This window comes from Gorilla gorilla, chromosome 7 (genome assembly GCF_029281585.2).
Source record: "Gorilla gorilla gorilla isolate KB3781 chromosome 7, NHGRI_mGorGor1-v2.1_pri, whole genome shotgun sequence".
Classification (NCBI taxonomy): Eukaryota; Metazoa; Chordata; class Mammalia; order Primates; family Hominidae; genus Gorilla; species Gorilla gorilla.
In genome coordinates, this window is record NC_073231.2 from 92,406,359 (window position 1) to 92,427,772 (window position 21,414).

At 35.6% G+C, this 21,414-nt stretch overlaps 1 protein-coding gene across 6 annotated transcripts in view; it reads left to right on the plus strand.

The window, feature by feature from the left end:
- CPNE3 (copine 3) overlaps positions 1-21,414 on the plus strand; it is a 46,143-nt gene that overhangs the window by 15,772 nt on the left and 8,957 nt on the right. For all 6 annotated transcript variants that reach the window (XM_019032596.4, XM_055349238.2, XM_055349237.2 and 3 more), the window contains 10 exons: positions 31-105; positions 1,383-1,454; positions 6,449-6,532; positions 9,127-9,216; positions 13,619-13,717; positions 15,468-15,554; positions 16,584-16,643; positions 17,174-17,307; positions 19,940-19,994; positions 20,077-20,128. In XM_019032596.4, the coding sequence (XP_018888141.2) occupies positions 31-105; positions 1,383-1,454; positions 6,449-6,532; positions 9,127-9,216; positions 13,619-13,717; positions 15,468-15,554; positions 16,584-16,643; positions 17,174-17,307; positions 19,940-19,994; positions 20,077-20,128 (808 nt within the window). The remainder of the gene's footprint in view (positions 1-30; positions 106-1,382; positions 1,455-6,448; positions 6,533-9,126; positions 9,217-13,618; positions 13,718-15,467; positions 15,555-16,583; positions 16,644-17,173; positions 17,308-19,939; positions 19,995-20,076; positions 20,129-21,414) is intronic.

Genomic DNA, 21,414 nt, shown 5'->3' on the forward strand with positions numbered 1-21,414 from the left:
TGACTCTGTATCACTTTCTAATTCTAACAGATTATTTCCAGCAAGAAGCTAACTCGACCACTGGTGATGAAAAATGGCAGACCTGCAGGAAAAGGGAGCATTACGGTAAAAATAAGATATTTGTCTTTTGTCTCAAAAGATTTAGCATAATAGGACATGCCAAAACTGTCCATATCAGAGAAATATTCTACAGCCATGCTTTGTCACTCTATCTTGAATGTTGCATTCCATCCACCCATGTCTTGTAGTTATCACAAATGGAAAATGTATTGTGCAAACCAGGAGAAACATGCAGTGTGGTAATCCCTTCTTTCAGTTTTTCTAAGTTGCCCGTAGAGGTCAAGTGCACCTTGGCGATACCTGCCCCTTCTCTGTGGAAGTGTCTGTTCTTACGTGAGAGAGAAACTGCTTAATAATCTGTATCAGTTTGGTTCTCTACTGGAGAAACATAGTCCTCTCAACATGACAGAAATTTTCCCTAGTGGATTTTATTCCAGAGGGATGTTATATTATGACATGGCCAATGAACCTATAAACTCTTTACCATCATTTTTTGTGCTTGCTATCTGCTGCCCATCCTCCCACCTGGGCTTTTCATTGCTGATTACTGGCTTCAAGCAAATGAATATATGCTTTATTGTATTTCACATTTCCCATTATATAATGCCAAGCCTGTAAACCTTATCTTCTAGAGTGTCTGTACAGATAACTACTGCCTGGAGTGATAGTATTTTAACTTCAGCTCCCTCTGAGAATGTAAGCCTAGTTCCCTGAGAGAGCTATGTTTCAAGGTTATCATGATTATCAAATACATTTCTCTAAGCAGCTGTTTTGCTATAGTTTAAATTTCCAAAGGCATAAGAATGTTCAGGGTGTTGATTTTTGTGGGAAAGAGAACGTTATCAGTAGTTAGCTTCCTTGTTGTAGGGCATGATAGACTGATACTTATTTTTAAGAAGAATGAGTTTTTCAGTTACACTGGATGAAAAACATTGATCTGATAATATCAATGTATAGAGTGTTCTAGGTATGATTTATTCATGCTTCTCAGTGTTTAGGGAACTTCAGTGTCGTGTAGAGGGTATTCTCAGTCTTGTGGGGTTTTGACATTTCTCTTGAATAGGGAAGATCCAGTTTGGGCAACCACATTTCAAAAGACATTGCTTAATGCAGACCTGGGCATATTTTGGGAAAATCTTTATTTCACACACATAAAGAAATAATGGTAGATCTTTTTTAATGATGCCATTTTCTTATGAAACATTTTAGAATTCATTTATATTAGTGTAGGCTTTATATTAGATAACAGAATAAATTGGTGCTTAAGTGTCTATCAGAATTCCTAAAACATATTTTCTTTCACTTACTTGATCTACTCATAGATTTCAGCGGAAGAAATAAAAGATAATAGAGTGGTCTTGTTTGAAATGGAAGCCAGAAAACTGGATAATAAGGTGGGTAGACTATGCAGATTTCAACAAGGTTGTCATGTTTTGCCTCTTTTTTAAGAAAATAAAAATGCAGTTAATATCGTGAACTCCATCATTGAGCATCACATAGGGCACTAGTTACTTTCAAATTTTGCGTGTGTGTGTGTGTGTTGTATGTTTAAGCAGAACCCATTTCTCTTCACCTCTTTCATCTAGATGTAATCAAAGGATTTGTTTAGGTTAAGAGAGGAGTTGAATAGAAACATTAATGTTACTGTAAAAGGCATGAAAGAATACAGTTGAATTATCTTTAGGAAAAAAGTGAAAACTCTGTGCTTTATTAATTGTAGGTCAATTATTCTCTTTGCATTCAAAGGTCAATTTTTTTTATGAAGGATGAGTACCAATACATAATAACACAACAATTTAGTATATAGCATGGATTAATAATAATTCTTTTATCTATCTTTATCTATCTATCTATCTATCTATCTATCTATCTATCTATCTATCTATATTTTTTAGAGACAGAGTCTCACTATGTTGCCTAGGCTGGTCTGGAACTCCTGGGCTCAAGCAATCCTCCCATCTCATACTCCCAAAGTGTTGGAATTGCAGGTGTGAGCCCCTGAGCCCAGCTTTTTGTACTTAATTCTATAATCTAGTCAATATTCTTCATTGTTTGCAATTCAGTTTGAAAACATTTTAGGGCTAGGCATGGTGGCTCATGCCTGTAATCCCAGCACTTTGGGAGGCCGAGGTGGGGAGATCACTTGAGCTCAGAAGTTTGAGACCAGCCTGGACAACATGGCGAAACCCCATCTCTACAAAAAATACAAAAATTAGCTGGGTGTGGTGGCATGTGCCTGTAATCCCATGTGAGGTGGGAGGATTGCTTGCGCCCGGGAGGTCAAAACTACAGTGAGCAGTGATCATGCATTCTCACCTGTGTAATGGAGCAAGACTCTGTCTCAAGTAAAAACAAAAACAACAACAACAACAAAAAACTTAAAGAAGACATTTTAGACTATAGGCTGGGGACTTTTTTTTTTTTAAATTGTGGAAAAATTTAAATATATACAAAACTAGAAGACTCTTTTTAAAAAATTTCATGTTCTCATCACCCATTTTCCACAATTATAACTTATGGCCAATTTCATTTAATCTCTACCCTTATCTACTTTCTCTCCTCCCAGACTTCATATCATTTCATCCATCAATATGTTGATGTATCTCTGAAGACACTTTAAAAAATATAATTGTTTAAAGTGTGTCTTACGTCCTTTTAAATCTGTAAATTTCTTCCTTTCTTTTATTTCTTTCTTCTTTTCCTCCTTCCCTTCCTTCCTTTGTATCTATTCTTCCATCCATCGTGGAATTTATTCAGTGGAGAAAACTGATTTCTTTATCCTGCACAAGTTTCCACATTCAAGTTGGGCACAGGTGATGCACACCTGTAGTCCCAGCTACTCAGGAGACTGAGGCAGGAAGATGGCTTGATCCCAGGAGTTCAAGGCTGTAGTGCATTATAATTACAAGACTCCATCTTTTTTTTTTCCAAAAAGAATTCTCCATATTCTGCATATGGCTAATTAAATCCTGTGGTGTCATTTAACATGTTTCTTTCTCTACTTTTATTTTCTGATTTCTGTAACCTGGCAATTGAATCTAGAAGTATGATCTGCTGGCATTTTTAATTGTTGGCAAGACAGTTTCGTCAATGGTGGCATGTAATTCCATCAGGAGGCTCACACTGACTTGTGTGTTTTCAGGATGTTTGTGATCATTGATGATAACTACCTGGTTTTATTATTAAGAGTCTGTAGGCCCGGTGTGGTGGCTCATGCCTGTAATCCCAGCACTTTGGGAGGCAGAGGTAGGTGGCTTACCTGAGGTCAGGAGTTCGAGATCAGCCTGGCCAACATGGTGAAACACCATCTCTACTAAAAATAGAAAAATTAGCTGGGCGTGGTGGCGCACGCCAGTAGTCCCAGCTACTTCGGAGGCTGAGGCAGGAGATTCACTTGAACCTGGGAGGCGGAGGTTGCAGTGAGCCAAGATCATGCCACTGCATTCCAGCTTGGTGAGAGAGCAAGACTCCGTCTCAAAAAAAGAAGGAAAAAAAATCTGTAAAATAGTGATATCGTCACTCTATCATTGCTTTTGTTTCTTAGCAAGAATCTTTCTATAGAGAGAAACTTCCCCACATTAAGTATTTATTTACTTTGTGGTATAGTTTATATCGGAAAAGCAAGTTAAAATGTTTGACTTTTCCCCCATATTTACCATTTTTCAAAATTATAAGTTGGTTCCCTAGCATCCACTAAATGTGACCAGTGAAGTTTTTATGTTTGTGTATTTTGTTCTGTTTTAGAATTGCTGTAAAGTAATAGATTTAAATATTTATAACTGCAATGGATTACTTCTCATAGATACTTAAGTTATTCCAACTTTGGCCTGAGGGAATTCCTTTAAGCTTGTTCGTGAGACCATTTAGCACAACTCCAGGAGTCTTTGGATAATTTCCTTGCTCTGTGGGATGACAAGAGCTTCAAAGAACTTCTTTTTGAAGTTCTTTTTGTCTTTAATAAGCCATGTCCCAAGCTTATTTTATCTAGTTTCTGCATTAGACTGGCAGATTTAAAGGAACCTTACTTCATTTTGGTGGAATTGGTATTTAGAGACCACAGTCCACTGCTAGGGGTACTCACTATTGTGGGTTATTGTCATTCATGGTTTCTAGGGCTTTTCAGTGGACAGATACAGAAAAGACTTTTTTTTTTTTAAGAAAAACTAAATCATGAAATTACACAACTATTTCCAATTCAAATATAGAATTACTGGCCGGGCATGATGGCTCACGCCTGTAATCCCAGCACTCTGGGAGGTGGGTAGAACACTTGAGGTCAGGAGTTCAAGACCAGCCTGGCCAACATGGCGAAACCCTGTGTCTAGTAAAAATACAAAAATTAGCCGGTCATGGTAGCATGCACCTGTAGTCCCAACTACTCAAGAGGATGAGGCATGAGAATTGCTTGAACCCAGGAGGGGGAGGTTACAGTGAGCCGGGATCGTACCACTACACTCCAGCCTGGGTGACGTCTCCAAAACAACAGAGATAATTAAAAAAATATATAGAATTACAGGCACTTATTTTATATTCATACCTCATTTCTCTTGGTTTTTAAATATATTAACACAATTGCTTATCTGTTTTGTCTCACACAACGTTAATAGTTTTAGAATAAAAATATCAATATTATTAACAGTATTTTTACTGAAAAGTTTGAGCTTTCTTTGAAGTTCTTTTTGTCTTTAAGGTGTGTATATTCCACTTTTGTTACATAGTCACATTCTTATGATTTAAAGAAATAATTCCTTTGTGTGGTTATGCTGTCACAGACCTACTTTCATTTTGCTTTTGATATTTAGGGATTGCTTTTTTAAAAAACCGTTTTGATTTAATTTTGTTTTATAATCACGTAAAAAATTTACATGGCTCTAAAATCTACAAAACAAGGTACTTAAGAAATTTAACTTCTCTCCTGGTCTACCTTGCTTCCGCTTTCCTCCATGTAGATAATAATTTTTAAAAAGTTGTGTTTTATAATTTAATCATTCTGTTTCCTAAATATCTAAGGGTTTTTCTGTGTGTATGTATACTCATGTGTGTGTATGTGTTCATATGTATGTGTGTATGTATGTATTTGTATTTATGTTCCCCACCCCCAGCCCTTGCATAAACATAGCATACTAGATGTACACTTTCCTCCACTTTGCTTCTTTTACTTAACATATCCTGGAGATCAGAGCCAGGGAGTTTAATTATTGTTTTAGTTCTAATACTAGCAACTTAATGAACCTTCAAACAAGTATTGGTTTTTAGCCTGCAAAATAATAACAAGGATATTCTGCTTTTATTTCATTCACTTAAGATTCTTCTTAGAGATAAGGTTAAACACAGTCTTTGTGTTTATATTTTTGACTGTACCAAATATCTTATTTGCTTGACATTAAACTTTGTGTTCAAGAGATAAATAATTTTATTTTAGTTCTTAATTTAATACTGAAGTTAATTCAGGACTAAAGAAATCTTCAGCTCAGGGATGTATCTGCATATATTCCTGTGGGATTAACAAATGTCCTTTCATTTTCAAAAATAACAAGTCATAAATGTTAAGGAGTATGCACATTTCAAAATGAAGATACATGAAAACGAGAAAAAATCATCCATAGTCTTACCACCTGAGTTTGACCTCTGTGAGTGATTCGTACATTTTCCCCGAATTTTATCTCTCTGTATGTGTGTGATTATGTGTGTATTGAGGATGGTGATAACGGTATTTTTGAGCACTTAGTGTGCTTGAGCATTGTATAGGAGTTCTGTGGTGAATTACAGAAGAAATAGAAGATGTAGTTTGTGCCCTTGAAGTGTTTCTATTATGTGTTCCACATATCTACCTCTGGTCATTTGTGTATGTAAAGAAATGTGTGGTTTTGATGAAGGAGTTTTGGACATAGAAGGCTGAGATATGAAGTTAAAGCCTGGATCCATTAATTAATTAGATATGTGATCTTGGGAAAATCATTTACCCCTCTGAATCCATTTTCTCACTGATAACTGCCCTGTCTCCATAGAGTTGGTATGGCTAATGTTTGTGATATCATTTATATAAAACTACTCAGTGATATGTGAATGAAAATGGTTAAAGGTGAAAACAAGGCAAAAACATATTTTATGGTATATTTGACCACTGTATTTTAAAACTGTCATGTTTTTGAGAAGTCAGGGTATGATATACAGGATTATGAGCATTTATCACAAGCACTTTGATAATTCTCCCTAGTAGACTTCAGTAAGTTTCTAAGTTAGGGAGAAAGATGATGGGATGTATATTTACTATCAATACTATAGAGTTAGACTTCAGGTGGTTGCCAACATGTGTAAAGTATGGTCACACATGGTTTCATGGGTTCAGAGGAGAACAAATGCTTTTTGTTGTTTGTTTTAAATGTAGGATCTATTTGGAAAGTCAGACCCATACCTGGAATTCCACAAGCAGACATCTGATGGAAACTGGCTAATGGTTCATCGGACAGAGGTGAATATTTGAATTTGAAAAGCAGAGTGGAGGTGTTCTTTGAAATTATTGTAATCTGAATTTTAAAAAGCTTATATTTATAAAAGTATCAATCTGAGTTCATACTTACATATAGCCAGAGACACAAGATCACCATGTTCATATTTTTTTCTTTCAGTGAGGAGGTGCTACCATACTTTATGATTTTTATTTTGAAAAATTTTAAGTCCTATAAAGAACACTAAATGTATTCCTCTGCACCCCTCACCTAGATTCACCAAATGAACACACTCCCACACACTTGTGCTCCCTCTTTGTCTTTCTCTATCTCTGTCCCTCTCTGTCTCTCTCTCTCTCACACACACACACACACACACACTTATGCACACATATATTTTCCTTTTGCAAAATCATCCTAATGGAGCTACAGATATAATAACTCTTATCTTTAAATGCTACAGCAGACCAAGTGTGGTGGCTCATGCCTGTAATCCCAGCACTTTGGGAAGCCAAGGCAGGTGGATCACTTGAGGTCAGGAGCTCGAGACCAGCCTGGCCAACATGGTGAAACCCCATCTCTACTAAAAATACAAAAATTAGCCAGGTGTGGTAGCACTTGCCTGCAGTCCCAGCTACTCAGGAAACTGAGGCACAAGAATTGCTTGAACCCAGGAGGTGGAGGTTGCAGTGAGCTGAGATCGCACCACTGCACTCCATCCCGGGCGACTGAGCGAGACTCCACCTCAAAATAAATAAATAAATAAATGCTACAGCAGGTAGTTTAAAGAACAGGGACATTCTATACAATAATACTTGAGAAATTAACATTTGACATAGCTAAATGTAACATTATTTGGTATACCATTCATCTTCAGATTTCCTCAGTTGTCCCACAGGTTTTGTGCGTATTTTGTTTTGCTTTGTTTTGTTCAGAATCCAGTCAAGGCTCAAATTTTGGATTTGACTATTATATTCCCAATAGAGGACTCTTCTCCCTACCTTCCTTATACCTTGATGCCATTGAATCTCTTGAAAATCAAGACCAGAATGTCCAACATTCTGGATTCTTCTGTTTCCTCACAACTAGATCCAGATCAAACATTTCTGTCAAAAACACTATGTGTGTTCCTTTTCTTTACATTTTCAGGAGGCTCATGGTGCCAGGCTGCCCAGCATTGATGATGTCATGCTTGGCTACTTGGTTAAGCTGGTGACCGCCAGATCTCACCATGATAAGGTCTCATTTTTCCCGTTTTTAATTAATAAGTGCTATGTGGTGTGAAACTATGAGACTGCATGAATTACCTGTTCTCTAGCACTTCTACCAGTGGTTTTAGCATCCATTGGTTATCCTTGCCTAATCAATTATTGTATTATGGGTAGTAAAATAGTGATTTTTCAAAATCTTTCATCCTTTTTAGTTATATTAGCAGGCATTCCTCTTTCATCTCTCTCTTTCTCTCCTTTTATTTTTAGTATCATTATAAATTCATGGATTGTCATAACAGTGTATGCTTTGTATTTAACTCATTATTGTATTTTTGCTGCTCAGATTCATCCATGTTTGACTAGAGAGAGCTCGTAATCTCTAAAATGTCTCTTGGTTTTTCTTTTTGACTTCATTCATCTTTGAGCAGTCTCTTAAGTTAGAGTATGTTCTCAGTTCCCCTTGTACTTTTTCTGTCCCAGAGCTGGTATGAGCCATGTCTCTTAATAAGCCCTATTCCTGCAAGAGGGTAGTAGTATTTAGACACTGACATCTGAGTGCTGAATGTGCTTATTGCTACTGGATATCATTGCTTTTAGGCCTTTTAAGTGGACACAGCTAAGAAATGTGTATATTTGTGTTTATCTGTTTATTATGTATGTATATATGGTATTAAAATTTTAAATTATAAATGTGGACTTATTTCTCAAATTCAATTCCAACATAGTTTCTTATTCTATATTTACTTTTCTTATTTCATATTTGAATCTTCTGTGCCCTGCAATGAAACCCTCATTGCTATTAAAATCAATAATCCTCTGCAGTTTTGTTTTTTTTTTTTTTCGAGACGTCGTCTTGCTCTGTCACCCAGGCTGGAATGCAGTGGCACGATCTCCACTCACGGCAACCTCCACCTCCCAGGTTCCAGCAGTTCTCCTGCCTCAGCCTCCTGAGTAGCTAGGATTATAGGCATGCACCACCACACCCAGCTAATTTTTGTATTTTTTTAGTAGAGACAGGGTTTCACCATGTTGGCCAGGCTGGTCTCAAACTCCTGACCTCAGGTGATCTGCCCGTCTCGGCCTCCCAAAGTGTGGGGATTACAGGTGTGAGCCACCGCGCCCAGCCATCCTCTGCAGTTCCTAAGTGCTCCTTGTAATAGGTAGATATATTTTCCAAATAGTTTTCTACTTTTCCTCAGAATGTATCACAACTGGACAATTTATTACATTTTTCATGTAGCAGTTGTATAATATTGTTCTAGGTAGTTTTTTTGTGGAAATAGTTGAGTTGATGAAGAGGTGGAGGATGAATGGTGAGAGTATAGCAAGAACCTAGGAAGGGCAGGAGCAAAATGTTAATGAACTGGAAGTTTTTCTAACAGCTTTTTGAAACCACATTTTTATAGGTTGTTAAAAACAACTTGAATCCTGTTTGGAGGCCTTTCAAGATCTCTCTTAACTCACTGTGTTACGGAGATATGGACAAAACCATTAAGGTAAGTTGAAATTATATATATATAAAATACTTAAATATACCCATGTTCACCTATTTTATAAAATTAATACACAAGATAGTATTTAAAGAAAGTAAATGATGTAAGACACCTACAGAGTTAAATTTTATGTGTGTAGAATACTAAAATAGAAATGTCTTCTGGTAAGTGACACAGTTTGAGGAGTAGGCATGTTTGACTAATCTGTTGACCTAATGCTCAGTCAAACAGTGTCATTTCTATTTTATTCTGTATTTTAAAAAATAAAATGTCCAGTTTAATATTTTTTTCCTTTTAATAAGATTCCTCTGCTCTGCTAATAGGAACCTCGAACTACATTATTTGCCTTTGGTATGTCTGTTGCAGACAGAAGCAGATGTTACCCTAAGAACTCAGAGCTTGCTTCTGCCCTTAGCAAGGGAGGGCAGTATTGATGGCATTTTTCTTCCTTATTTTCAGAATGAGATAAGTAATTAATTGAAAGCTTTTAGAAGGCTTTAGTTTTAGAGTATCAGGGAAGTGGAGTATGAACAGCAAATAGCAGATGTCTCAGTATTTTTTTAAATGTTTTTATTCATAGGCATTTATTTAAAAAAAGAGTAAAAATATAAATAAAAGAAAACTCATGGAGTGGTGTTGAGAATGAAAAATATATACATACATATACATAAAAGAAACTTTTGTACTAGAATTATTAACTTTACATGATTACAGATAGAGGTCTTTTTTATGTTCAGACATCAGTCGATCAAAGGGATTTTTTGGTTTGTTTTTCTCTTTTTTTGGTAATGAATATGGTAAAAGCAGGCAAGATAATGAGGAGTAACTATACGATTTGGAGTCAGACCACAGTTCAAGTTTTGACTTAGTCCTTTAACTGGCTAAGGGATCTTGGGCAGGTAACCACACTTCTTCACATTTACTTATTTATTTATTTTGCTTATTAGTAGGAAGCTTCACCTGGATTCTTCACTTTTATAATAGAGTTAAGAATTTCTACCTTCCAGAAAAGCAAAAATTAAATTAGCAGAAGTGAAAGTTTTGTAAAAATTTTGTAGACGTGCCATTGTTACTGAAAAACTGCTTCATTTTTGCCGGGCATGGTGGCTCAGGCCTGTAATCCCAGCACTTTGGGAGGCCGAGGCAGGCAAATTGCCTGAGCTCAGGAGTTTGAGACCAGCCTGGGCAACATGGCAAAATACTGTCTCTACAGAAAATACAAAAATGAGCTGGGTGTGGTGGCGCACACCTGTGGTCCCAGCTACTTGGGAGGCTTAGGTGGGAGGATCCTTTGATCCTGGGAGGAGGAGGTCTCAGTAAGCCAATATTGCTTCACACTGCACTCCAGCCTGGGTGATGGAGTGAGACTGTGTCTTAAAAAAAAAAACAAAAAAACTGCTTCATTACTGAGATCCATAAGAAATTGCTTCCAGTTTGTAAAGAACTTTAAAAATCAATCTAAGTATGATTTGTAAGGTATTTGAAACAGTAGTGAAAATCCAGGTCCAAAACAAATAGTTGAAAACTAGCTATAAAAATTATTTTTTATCATTTTGCCAAATCCAGGCTTTTGCTTTTCATATTAAAAATAGTAAACATCATTAGATGTCAGAAGGCAGGTAAATCTAGGGGAAAATGTCTAAGCCATGACTATTTGATTGTGTGTAATGATATGTTAACAACAAAACAATATCTTTTAAACTTTTTTGCTCACAGTGGCATGCTTACAGGGCTATTTTATTATAGTAAGTAAACTGATTTTCTGAGCTTTCTCTAATGAATGTCTTCCATTCTTAAAAGTTTCTTGGTTTGTTTTTAACTATACACAACTTGGTTTGCTACGTCATCACTGACTTTATTTCATTTAGTTCTGCATTTCTTTGCAATATCAAAAAGTCATACATTTGTGATTCTCTTACTGTTCGAAAATTGCTTATAGGGATAGTAAAGAGTTATAGAGCAGAGAATAGAGTCAGAATCCTCAGTAGTTTCTTTGCCGTGTTGTGTTATCATTCTAGCATGTATTATTTTCATTAAGATCAAGTGAATACGAAAAATAATCATGCATGCTGCCACTTTGCCTAAAATGGGAATGCCTTACTGAATGTAGTATCTGTGTGGTGTGTGCATTCTCTTTCATATATACATATGCCCATGTGTATATATGTATACATTTATTTATTTATTACACATGTTTATTATGTATACTATATATGCATGTGTATATATATATTATATATCCATTAAATGTATATGAATACATGTATATATTATATACTTGCATATACATATGCATATGTATATATGCATATATTGTTATGCCTACCATTGTTTAAAAAGCCAATAGTACTGGTCTTTGAATTCTTGAAAAGAGAGAAATTAAATGACACGAATTGTCTTACCTCATACCGTATCTGAACATATGCCAGCATTATAAATATCATGTCTGCCTTCAAGGGGACAAGAGGGAGCTTTTTCTATATATTTATTATAGTGAGTAATCAAAATTTTTAGTTTAAAAATATTATTTACATTTCCTGAAATTTTAACGTATGAATAGTCTAAAGATATGAACCGTTTTAGCCCTTCATAATCTTTACTCAAATAAAATCTTGGCCTTGTCAAAGCTTAATCTTGTCTTAGATATAAATTGGTGTTCCCTGATTGCAAATCTAAAATGTAAAGTTCTGTTTTCCATAATTGAAAAATGTCTGTTTAAAAACCATGAACTTATTAAAATATTAAGATAGTTTGTTTTCTACCTTATCTAAATATTACTTCCTCTAAAAATTATGGAAATTATTAAATTTCTTCTCCCTTGGCACATTAAAGAGTCATATAAAAGGTTTTTGGTTTAAAAATTGGATACTGAGTAGGGCAAGAGTCAAACTGTCAGACTTGGTTAGTGGCCAAAATGCCTGCAAAGCATTTTCTTAAAAAAATAAAATCCCTTTCTGTTACTCAAAATTGAAATTCTCGGTCTTGACTGTTTTGATTGATTGATTTGTAGTCTTCCTGAAGAATAATGAAAATATAAGTAGGGAATGAAAGACTTCCAGTTATGATAAGCATTCATTTCATAGAACTGAGGAGAAAAATAGTCACTTTGCCAAGTAAACATAAAAAATCCTGAGTATTTTAGCTTGGCAGTTAATCTAAGTTTGAGAAGGATATTAGCAAGATAAAGCTGTCTATTGGCTGATGGTAAATGCAAATTGCTTCTTAGTTACAAGTTTTTATTTTAGATTACAGGCTGTAGGATTTCAAAGTGTCCTTAGCACAGTATTACTTTACCTGTGTTGGTTACCACACAAGGCATACTGTCTTCTAAGACTTTTTATTTAATTCCTCTAAGTCTTAGTTCTGCAAAATGGGCATCATAGTAACAGGATTCCAACTCTGTCTACCTCACAAGACTATTTAGAGAATGTGCACAGTGTACATAATAAATGTTTGCAGAAGTGAAATAATCTGTTTTGAAATAAAATACTATAAAAACATTGGTGTTAAATGTTCACAATCACAGTCAATTTTCAGCTTCCCTTGAACACTTCTGCTTGGTAATAGTTCATGCCACCTAATTTTTCCCATTGCAAAGAATATTCTAGTATTCTGGTGAATATTTACTCTTTTTCTGTCAACCTGTCACGAAATTACATGCATCCCAAATACTGTCACGTCTCTTCTCTCTCCTTTCAGAAAGAGAAAGCATTTAATCAGAGCCAGATCTAAGACTAGAACTCACCCTGTCTCACATGGAAATAGAGTAAATATGACCCGGTGTAGATACTTCCTCAGTGGACTAAGTACTCTTAGCCTGGAATTGTTCCTTTCATTGTAAGAGTTGTGATCTTCACAATGATGCAAATCTGGCTTCATCATATCTAACTTATAATACAAGCCAACCTCACCAGATTGCAGCTAATGAAATATATTTTTCATAATTCTAAAGTATCTAGGATTTAATTACATAAATTTTAGCTTTCTAGAATGTTGACTTCCTTTCTTTCTCCATATAATGGCTTTTAGCCATTGCATAGATAATAAGGCAAAGAAGTGGATGAGAAAGAAGGTATAACTCCATTTTGCCCTTTATCAGCACTTATAGAAGGCATGATAGAGGAGCTGGAAACTGCTTAATGTGGAATTGAAACAGTATTTGTGTTTTTCATCTGCCTGTGATCTATCTTAGATCCCCATTCCAAGGATAGCTGGGGTTTGAAAGTGTTTCAATATTGCTTCTCTAGGATGTTAATTCCTACTGTCCCAAGTAGGGACTGCATAGTACACATTTTCATTTACTTTAATTAAAAGGGCACTTCATGATAGATTATATTTATTGCAGCCAATACTTTTTAATAAAACTATATTGATTTTTATATATTTTTATTATATTTAATTTCAGGTGGAATGTTATGATTATGACAATGATGGGTCACATGATCTCATTGGAACATTTCAAACCACCATGACAAAACTGAAAGAAGCCTCCAGAAGCTCACCTGTAAGTTACATCCTTGCATTTGCATATACTTTATAGTTTGGCTATGTATTTATTACTGTATTTCATTTTTTTCCCATAGCATCAAACGGTTTACTATGCTTTTAGTCTTTATTGCATAATGCTCCGAAATGTTTAGTAATCACATAATCCACAATTCATACTTGGGGTATGAATTTTATTGAGCAGAACACCACGTAACAGTTACTAATGCCAGATGAGGACTCTAACTACATGGAGGACAGCAAAGATGATCACAGTGTCAGTCATTAGGAATAGAAGTCCAATCCTTTTGCCTATTGTATCATCGTATTGGAGTCAAGGCAAACACAATGCAGGCAAGCACTAGAGGGAACCACACTTTACTTACAGAGAGAAGAGGCAGAGCAATATCAGCTTTAAAAGTAGGCATTGGTTTCCGTGGCCAGCAGTTCCATCCAGCAACCAATGCAGGGCAGTTGGCCCCAGTGTGCTTATCTAGTGCTGTAGAAGAATGACCCTGCCCCTCTCAAGACTGAAATACTGAAAGCTGAGGGCAGACCTGAGAGTCATTAAGCACAGGCTTCAGCAGGACCAAAGAGCACTTATGGAGCCTGAAGGTATAAATGAATAAGTGAAGTAATCTAGCCCTTTTTCAATGAGAATTCGGTTTGTGGAATTTCTTTAGCTCCAATATATAATAATTTTTTATTGTTTTTCCTTTCTTTAATTTCTAATACTCAATAATTAATACTTATGATTGTGACTGAGACTCCAGCAAGATCATGAACCATCAAAGTATTTGTTTAACATAATTTTGTTTTACATCATTGTATTATACCACGTGTATTTTTTAGTGTTTGATTCTTGGAAAACTAGTAATGACTGCCTGAAGTACGTAAGTGGCTTTGTGTTAACCAGAAGAGGTGACTTATCAAGCATTTATTGAATATCTCTTATATTATTATTAGGCAAGACAGTGAGAATTTGAAGGTATAAGTTGGAGGTGATTATAATGTCACTGTGAAGAAAAAATTAAATGAGACCCTTGAAAATAACACAGAGTATGTAACTAAATTTCATATAGTTGTAGAAATTTAAAGAGGTAGATAGAGATCAGAGAAGACTAGAGTAGAAGTGGAAGTTACAGAGGAGAACAACTTGAGCCAAGCCCTAAAGATGGATAGGGGGATAGGAAGGGGAAGGAAGATCATTCTTTTGGGGGAAGGAAATATAAACAAGAGGAGGTGTTAGATCAATTTTTAGCATGTATTCCCAGTGGAAAGAGAAGATCTTTGATGCATATTTTACCATAGAGTTGGGCTTCATATATTTGTTTTATGATGTTATTTTTTTTCTTTTCTTTGCAGCATATTTTCGTTCTTTATGTTGGTAACAGCTAGGAGTAATATTTTATTTCCTTTATTATACCATTTTATATCATAGAGCCCAACTCTATGGTAAAATATGCAGCAAAGAGAAAAGATTATGCCTTGGAACATTTGCAAGGAAATTACCTGCGGAGGTAAAATTTATTTGGGGAACTATTTTGAAAGGTATGCAATTTTAGGAGTGCCTTAATTGTTGGAAATTTACCTGATAAATATTCCACATACTTAACATATTATGTAATTGTTTCAGAGTTATATTTTGCAACAGACCTACATCAGTAGGTAGTTTGATTCTAAAGGAAAAAAAGTCATTCATTTAAAGTCAGATTGGCATTTCTAATATTGCTAATAAAAAGTAACATTTTTGTCTTCTCTTCCTACAGGTTGAATTTGAATGCATAAATGAGAAAAAAAGGCAAAAGAAAAAAAGCTACAAGAATTCAGGTGTTATCAGTGTGAAACAGTGTGAGGTCTGTTGGCCTTGGGTACTTATTTTTATTTATTTATTTATTCTTTTTGAGCTGGAGCCTCGCTCTGTTGCCCAGGCTGGAGCGTAGTGGTGTGATCTCGGCTCACTGCAACCTCTGCCTCCCGGGTTCAAACAATTCTCTGCCTCAGCCTCCCAGGTAGCTGGGATTACAGGCACCCACCACTACACCTGGCTAATTTTTGTATTTTTAGTGGAGACGGGGTTTCACCATGTTGGCCAGGCTGGTCTTGAACTCCTGACCTTGTGATCCACCCACCTTGGCCTCCCAAAGTGCTGGGATTACCGGTGTGAGCCACCGCATCCGACCCAAGCCTTGGCTACTTATAATATAATGAGATTATATTTCAAGTTCTCCTGTTAGTATGTTTATATTAAACAAATACTTGAATTTCAGGCAGTTGAAAATTACATGAGCATCTGGTCACCTTTAGCAAAAAGAATCAAGTAGGGAAGAACAAAAAAATCAAGTAACCTGTTTCCAAGGTTTGACAACTTATTTGCAAAGGGCAAGGATAAGTTTTTCGTTATCTTAGGAAATATAAAGCATCATAGTATTTTCTCAGCTCTTTAGTGGAAATGACCTTACCCAATGCATTTATCCTCTTCATACTTTCAATATAAAATGTTATGAGTAAAGGGGAAAAGCCAAGATTTTTTAGAGTGAACAAGTGGAATGGAGTTTTTGTTTTTTAAAATGTTGACTGCTATGCTTTTTAAAGCCCTCAACATATTGGATTCATTACTAATATCTTAAAACTTAAAATGAGTATATTTCATCTTTGGCCATTAGTATTCTAATCTTAACATTGCTGTAATTATCTTGAAGCAAAATTTTACAGATTCATGGCACATAGGGGAAGGGGTATCTTAAACCTGAATGCAGGGGTAATTTCCATGTTTATATTGTCCTGTTCAATTTACAGACTTTTAAAAATATATGCCAGAGAGTTTTTTGCTTCTCTTGTATGGTAGGAGAGTTGTAATTTTAACAGTTTTCTCTTATTTTTAGATTACAGTAGAATGCACATTCCTTGACTATATAATGGGAGGATGTCAGCTGAATTTTACCGTAAGTAACACACTGAATTTTTCAGCATAGGCTTTTTCCTCCATGTTGCAGTATATTTTCTTTCACTGCAAAACTGACTTTGTAATGAAATTTTCACAATCTGTTTAGCATAGTCTTCTTAGAGTCCTCAGGCAGGTTGTCTGGGCTCATCATGAAGCACTCAGTTTTGTTGATGAGATCTCTTCCTCCTGAGAGAAAGCAGATGTGTACAAACCTACAAACTAGTGGTTATCCTGAAGTAATTTAAGGACTAGAAAGCATTAGTGAGACAACCTTATAAAAGACAACCCTTAAGCTTAAGTAATGGATATAATAATTCATTATTTAAGCCATCTAGAAAAGTAGAAGCATCAGGTTGTTTCACATTTAGGCTTTACTTGTTTAATTGTCTATGGAAATAGAGGTAGGCATTTGTTAGGAAGTAGGCGCCAGGATGCATGATTGTATCCCATCTCTTGAAGTTTTCCTGGACATCAAGCACAGGTGTCCCTGCCTTCTCCTTACTAAGGGCTGCAATTATTATTTGGCAGGTGGGAGTGGACTTCACTGGCTCCAATGGTGACCCAAGGTCTCCAGACTCCCTTCATTACATCAGCCCCAATGGCGTTAATGAGTATTTGACTGCTCTCTGGTCTGTGGGACTGGTCATTCAAGATTATGATGCGTGAGTATGACTTTGGAAAAACTAAAATACATGTTTTTACAATTCCCCAGAAAGGGTAGTTTGTTTCATCGGCTAGCACTCTGATATAGGTGGTAGGATGATGATGCTTTCTCCCTAAAATCCCCCCGTCTTATATTCTATTTTTCTCCTTGTGGCAATCTTGCTGTTTACCTTAGATCTCTAATATCTTGCTGTGATTAGTTATCATATATGGCATGTACTTTGCTTTATATTACATATAGTTTGCTACTTACTTCCTGACTGAATGTCAGCAAGGCTCTTGTTTCTTTAGTCTGGTTTCCATGGGGCTTATTCATTAGGCATAAGTTGTATGAGTGATTGAAGCCCAGATGACATGTTTTATAAATACTATTTATAAATACTAAATACTATTTGTGTTAAATACTAAATACTATTTATAAATACTAAATACTATTTATGTTAAGAAATAAAAACTATTTCTTAACATATCTATCTCCTTGGCAGTTGCCAAGTTATTTTTTTAACGGTGACTTTTAACAAGTGCTGAAGGATAACTAGATCTAATTGCTATGAAATATTCTGAATGGTTATCAATGGTTAGGTTTTGAAAAGATTTAAATAGGTCCTATTGAGGGTTTACTAAACAACAGGAAAAACATCTGCATTAGTAGTGTTTTTTCTGATGTAGCGTTGAGTACAGAATAAAATTTCACTTGCTTTTGTCTATTATTATTTTATTTACATATTGATGGGGCTTTTCATTAATCTGTAGCATTTAAAGAGGTGAAATTTTTAGGCAAATGCAAAGAAATCTAAAGTAAGGTGGCAATTCCAATTTCAGGCTAGTAAGTTTTAAGGTAAAAATCATTAAATATATTTAACATATATAGAAAGTTACTTTATTAGACAGTAGTGAGAGCTTAGAAAGGTGGTCAAATATAACATAGAATTAAAAAATTAATAATTTCTCACTAGCAGATATTAAAAGTATTATTGCAATTATCTTAAGAGTATGGAATTAGGACATGACCAGTGGAACCAAGCAAACAGTCCAGAAATAGACCCATGCATATAAGTGAATTTAGGGCAGGGGGTTGTAAAAGCTGTCAAACTGGACAAGAATTGAATTTGGATCCCTGACTCCTACTTGCATGTTTTAGGATATTATTCTGTATAAATTAGAGTACAGACCAGACTGCTGAAATAGACACCCAAAAACGAAGCGGCTTTGACAAAATAGAGGTTTATTTCACTTCACATTGCTAGGGGTAAGTATAATAGTTAAGAACTGATAGGGGAGTTCTGCTGTTCTCAATTCACAGCTTCCCTCCGGGGGTCCATAGCTCTGGTTCTCATCTTCTCCAGCCAGGGGGAAGAGAAGAAAGGGACCAGGGAGTGAATGTGCATTCCCTTTTAGGGGCATGATTCAGAAGGGGCTGGCAAATCACTTCTACTCACATCTCCATCTCTAGATCCCAGCCATCTGATCACATCCAGCCCAGAGAAGCTAGGAAGAGCAGTCTCTAGCTCAGGTGTTCTATTATTAAAGGAGAGAATGGATATTGCCGGAGAGCAGCAATTCCTGCTTCATATCCTACTTCAAAACACTTTCCAGATGAATTAGAAGTTTAATATCAAAAGCAAACTGTAAAGTTTTAGAAGAAAGTATATGGGAATTGTTTATAATCTTGTAGTGAGGAAAACCTTTAAGCAAGAGAGCAAAGGCAAAAATCATGCAGCTTTTTTGTGTTCACATTCATTAATATTAAAAACTATGAAAAGAAAGATGCTTTAAACAAAGTTGAAGACAGACTACAAACTGGGGAAAAATGTATCTTTCTTTCTTTTGAGAAAGGGTCTCGCTCTGTCACCCAGGCTGGAGTACAGTGGTGCAGTCACGGTTCACTGCAGCCTCCACTTCCTGGACCCAAGCGATCCTCCCACCTCAGCCTTGGAGAAATATTTCTGACATGGCATAGGCTCTATCTTCAGTGCAAAACTAACTGTTAAGAATAAATACGAAAGGAATATTCCTCGTAGAAAAATTATGTTCATTATGGTGTTTTATAATGGCAGAACATTGGCTATCAGACATCTGGGGGAGGATATCCATTTTGTGGGATATTCAGTGGCTATTCACGTGATGTTATATATTCGGTCCACTGTCCCTCTCCCTAATGTATGAATGTTTGTATTAAGTGGCATAAATAAAAGCTACCAATAACCTCTGATCATCTGAGGTCAGGTTTTGCTACCAAATGAGTTTGCCATCAATTAGTAAAAAAAGAATTGTGATTTTCAGGGCTTCATGTATTTATTTACTCATTTGATCACTGAAATGATACACAAGATTTAAGTAGAACAGAGTAGGTTACAAAACATGCACGTAAACTCCATTTCTACAAAATCTATAGAAAGAAACATTTTTCTTCCTCAGTGCACAGAAAAATATTTAGGATGAGACTTGTCAAATATTAACATTGATTCTCTTTGGCAGTTAATATAGGTAATCTTTGTTTTATCTTCATACTTTTCTAAGATTTTGAAAAATTATTTTTGAAATGAGCTCATATTGATTTTATTGTGGGCAAAGATAAAGCTCTTTATTTTGGAAAAAACAGTATTTTATTAAATATTTTTTTCTTTTTAGTGATAAGATGTTTCCAGCTTTTGGTTTTGGCGCTCAGATACCTCCTCAGTGGCAGGTAAGAGGAAATCTCTATTTTAAAGCTTTGCCTCCTAGAAAAGCAGCCCAGCCCTCATCAGTCCTTTGTCCATCTTTGACAGGTATCACATGAATTTCCAATGAACTTCAACCCATCCAATCCCTACTGCAATGGTAAGTTAAAAAATAAACATGAAGACTTCAAATGGAAAGGCTCACTAGTCTTTGTTATTTTGTTCTTTGTTCTTTGTTTTTTTCCTTGTGATTAAAACTACTCAAATTTCATCTCTAGGTTTCATTTTCTTACATATTTAACTTTCTGTTATATAAGGTAGAAGAATTGCACCAGGTTGGTGGTTAGGGTGGTAATGGTAATTATGGGGCAAATCAGTATTGTGATGATGAAGGTGGTAAGCTAAATCCTCCTACCTTAAGAACTTTAATAGGACAAAAACATTCTCAATCTTTGGAGTAGATCAGTAAAAATATCATATATTAAAAGTATTTTCACATATAAATTTATTTAAAAACAAACCTTCAATAAAATGAGTAATTTGATATACAGATCTTTTGAAGCTTTTTTCAGAGTAGTAGTCACTCTCTACGAAGAGAAAAGTATCCAGCATCTAATACTTGTTGCTCACACGGTATTCTATAAGTAGCTGGGATGGGCAAAAGGAACAAAGAATTGATCTTCTATAGCAGCTTTCCTCTGTGTAGAGAGCAGGAGGCAAATATTTGTCTTTCATTTCACTTTTTTCTTTTATTTATTTAAAACAATAGAGACAAGGTCTCGCTATGTTGGCCAGGCTGGTCTTGAACTCTTGACCTCAAGCTATCTTCCTGCCTTCTGCCTTGGCCTCCCAAAGTACTGGGATTAGAGGCATGAGCCACCATGCCCAGCCACGTTTTACTTTTTTCCTTATACCTCAAGTATCCAAGTGCTGCTTCTTTTTTTTACCACATTGAGCAATCAACCAGAAATGCCAGCTCTTCCACTAAATTATATATCAGACTAAAGAGTTTGGAGAAGGCAAGGTAGGTGTGGGAGCAGAGGCATAATTTAAAATTCTAGACAATACTCTAATTTTCTGCAAAGGGTCCTTTTGACAATTACAAATGTATGAGCTTTCTAACAGGAGAAAATTTTTTTTTCCTTTTCTTCCTAAACAATATTCTTAAGGTGGAAGAGCATGAACAATTTTTGTGGGGGCAGTTTGCAATATGATTTTGTTCTTTTCCCCAGAACACTTTTTCCATACTAATTCAGTGTTCTTTGAGACACTTTCAGTGACTGGTTGTGACCTCTTATTCCCTAGCCATTTGAAACTGGGAATGTTATTCTTTTTAAGAAATATGCTTCATTTTTATAATGAAAGTGGATAATCTTCAGAGTTGTTGTAATTAGCTTTCATTTATTGTAAATGAATATGGATGACATATCATATGATAATTCATTT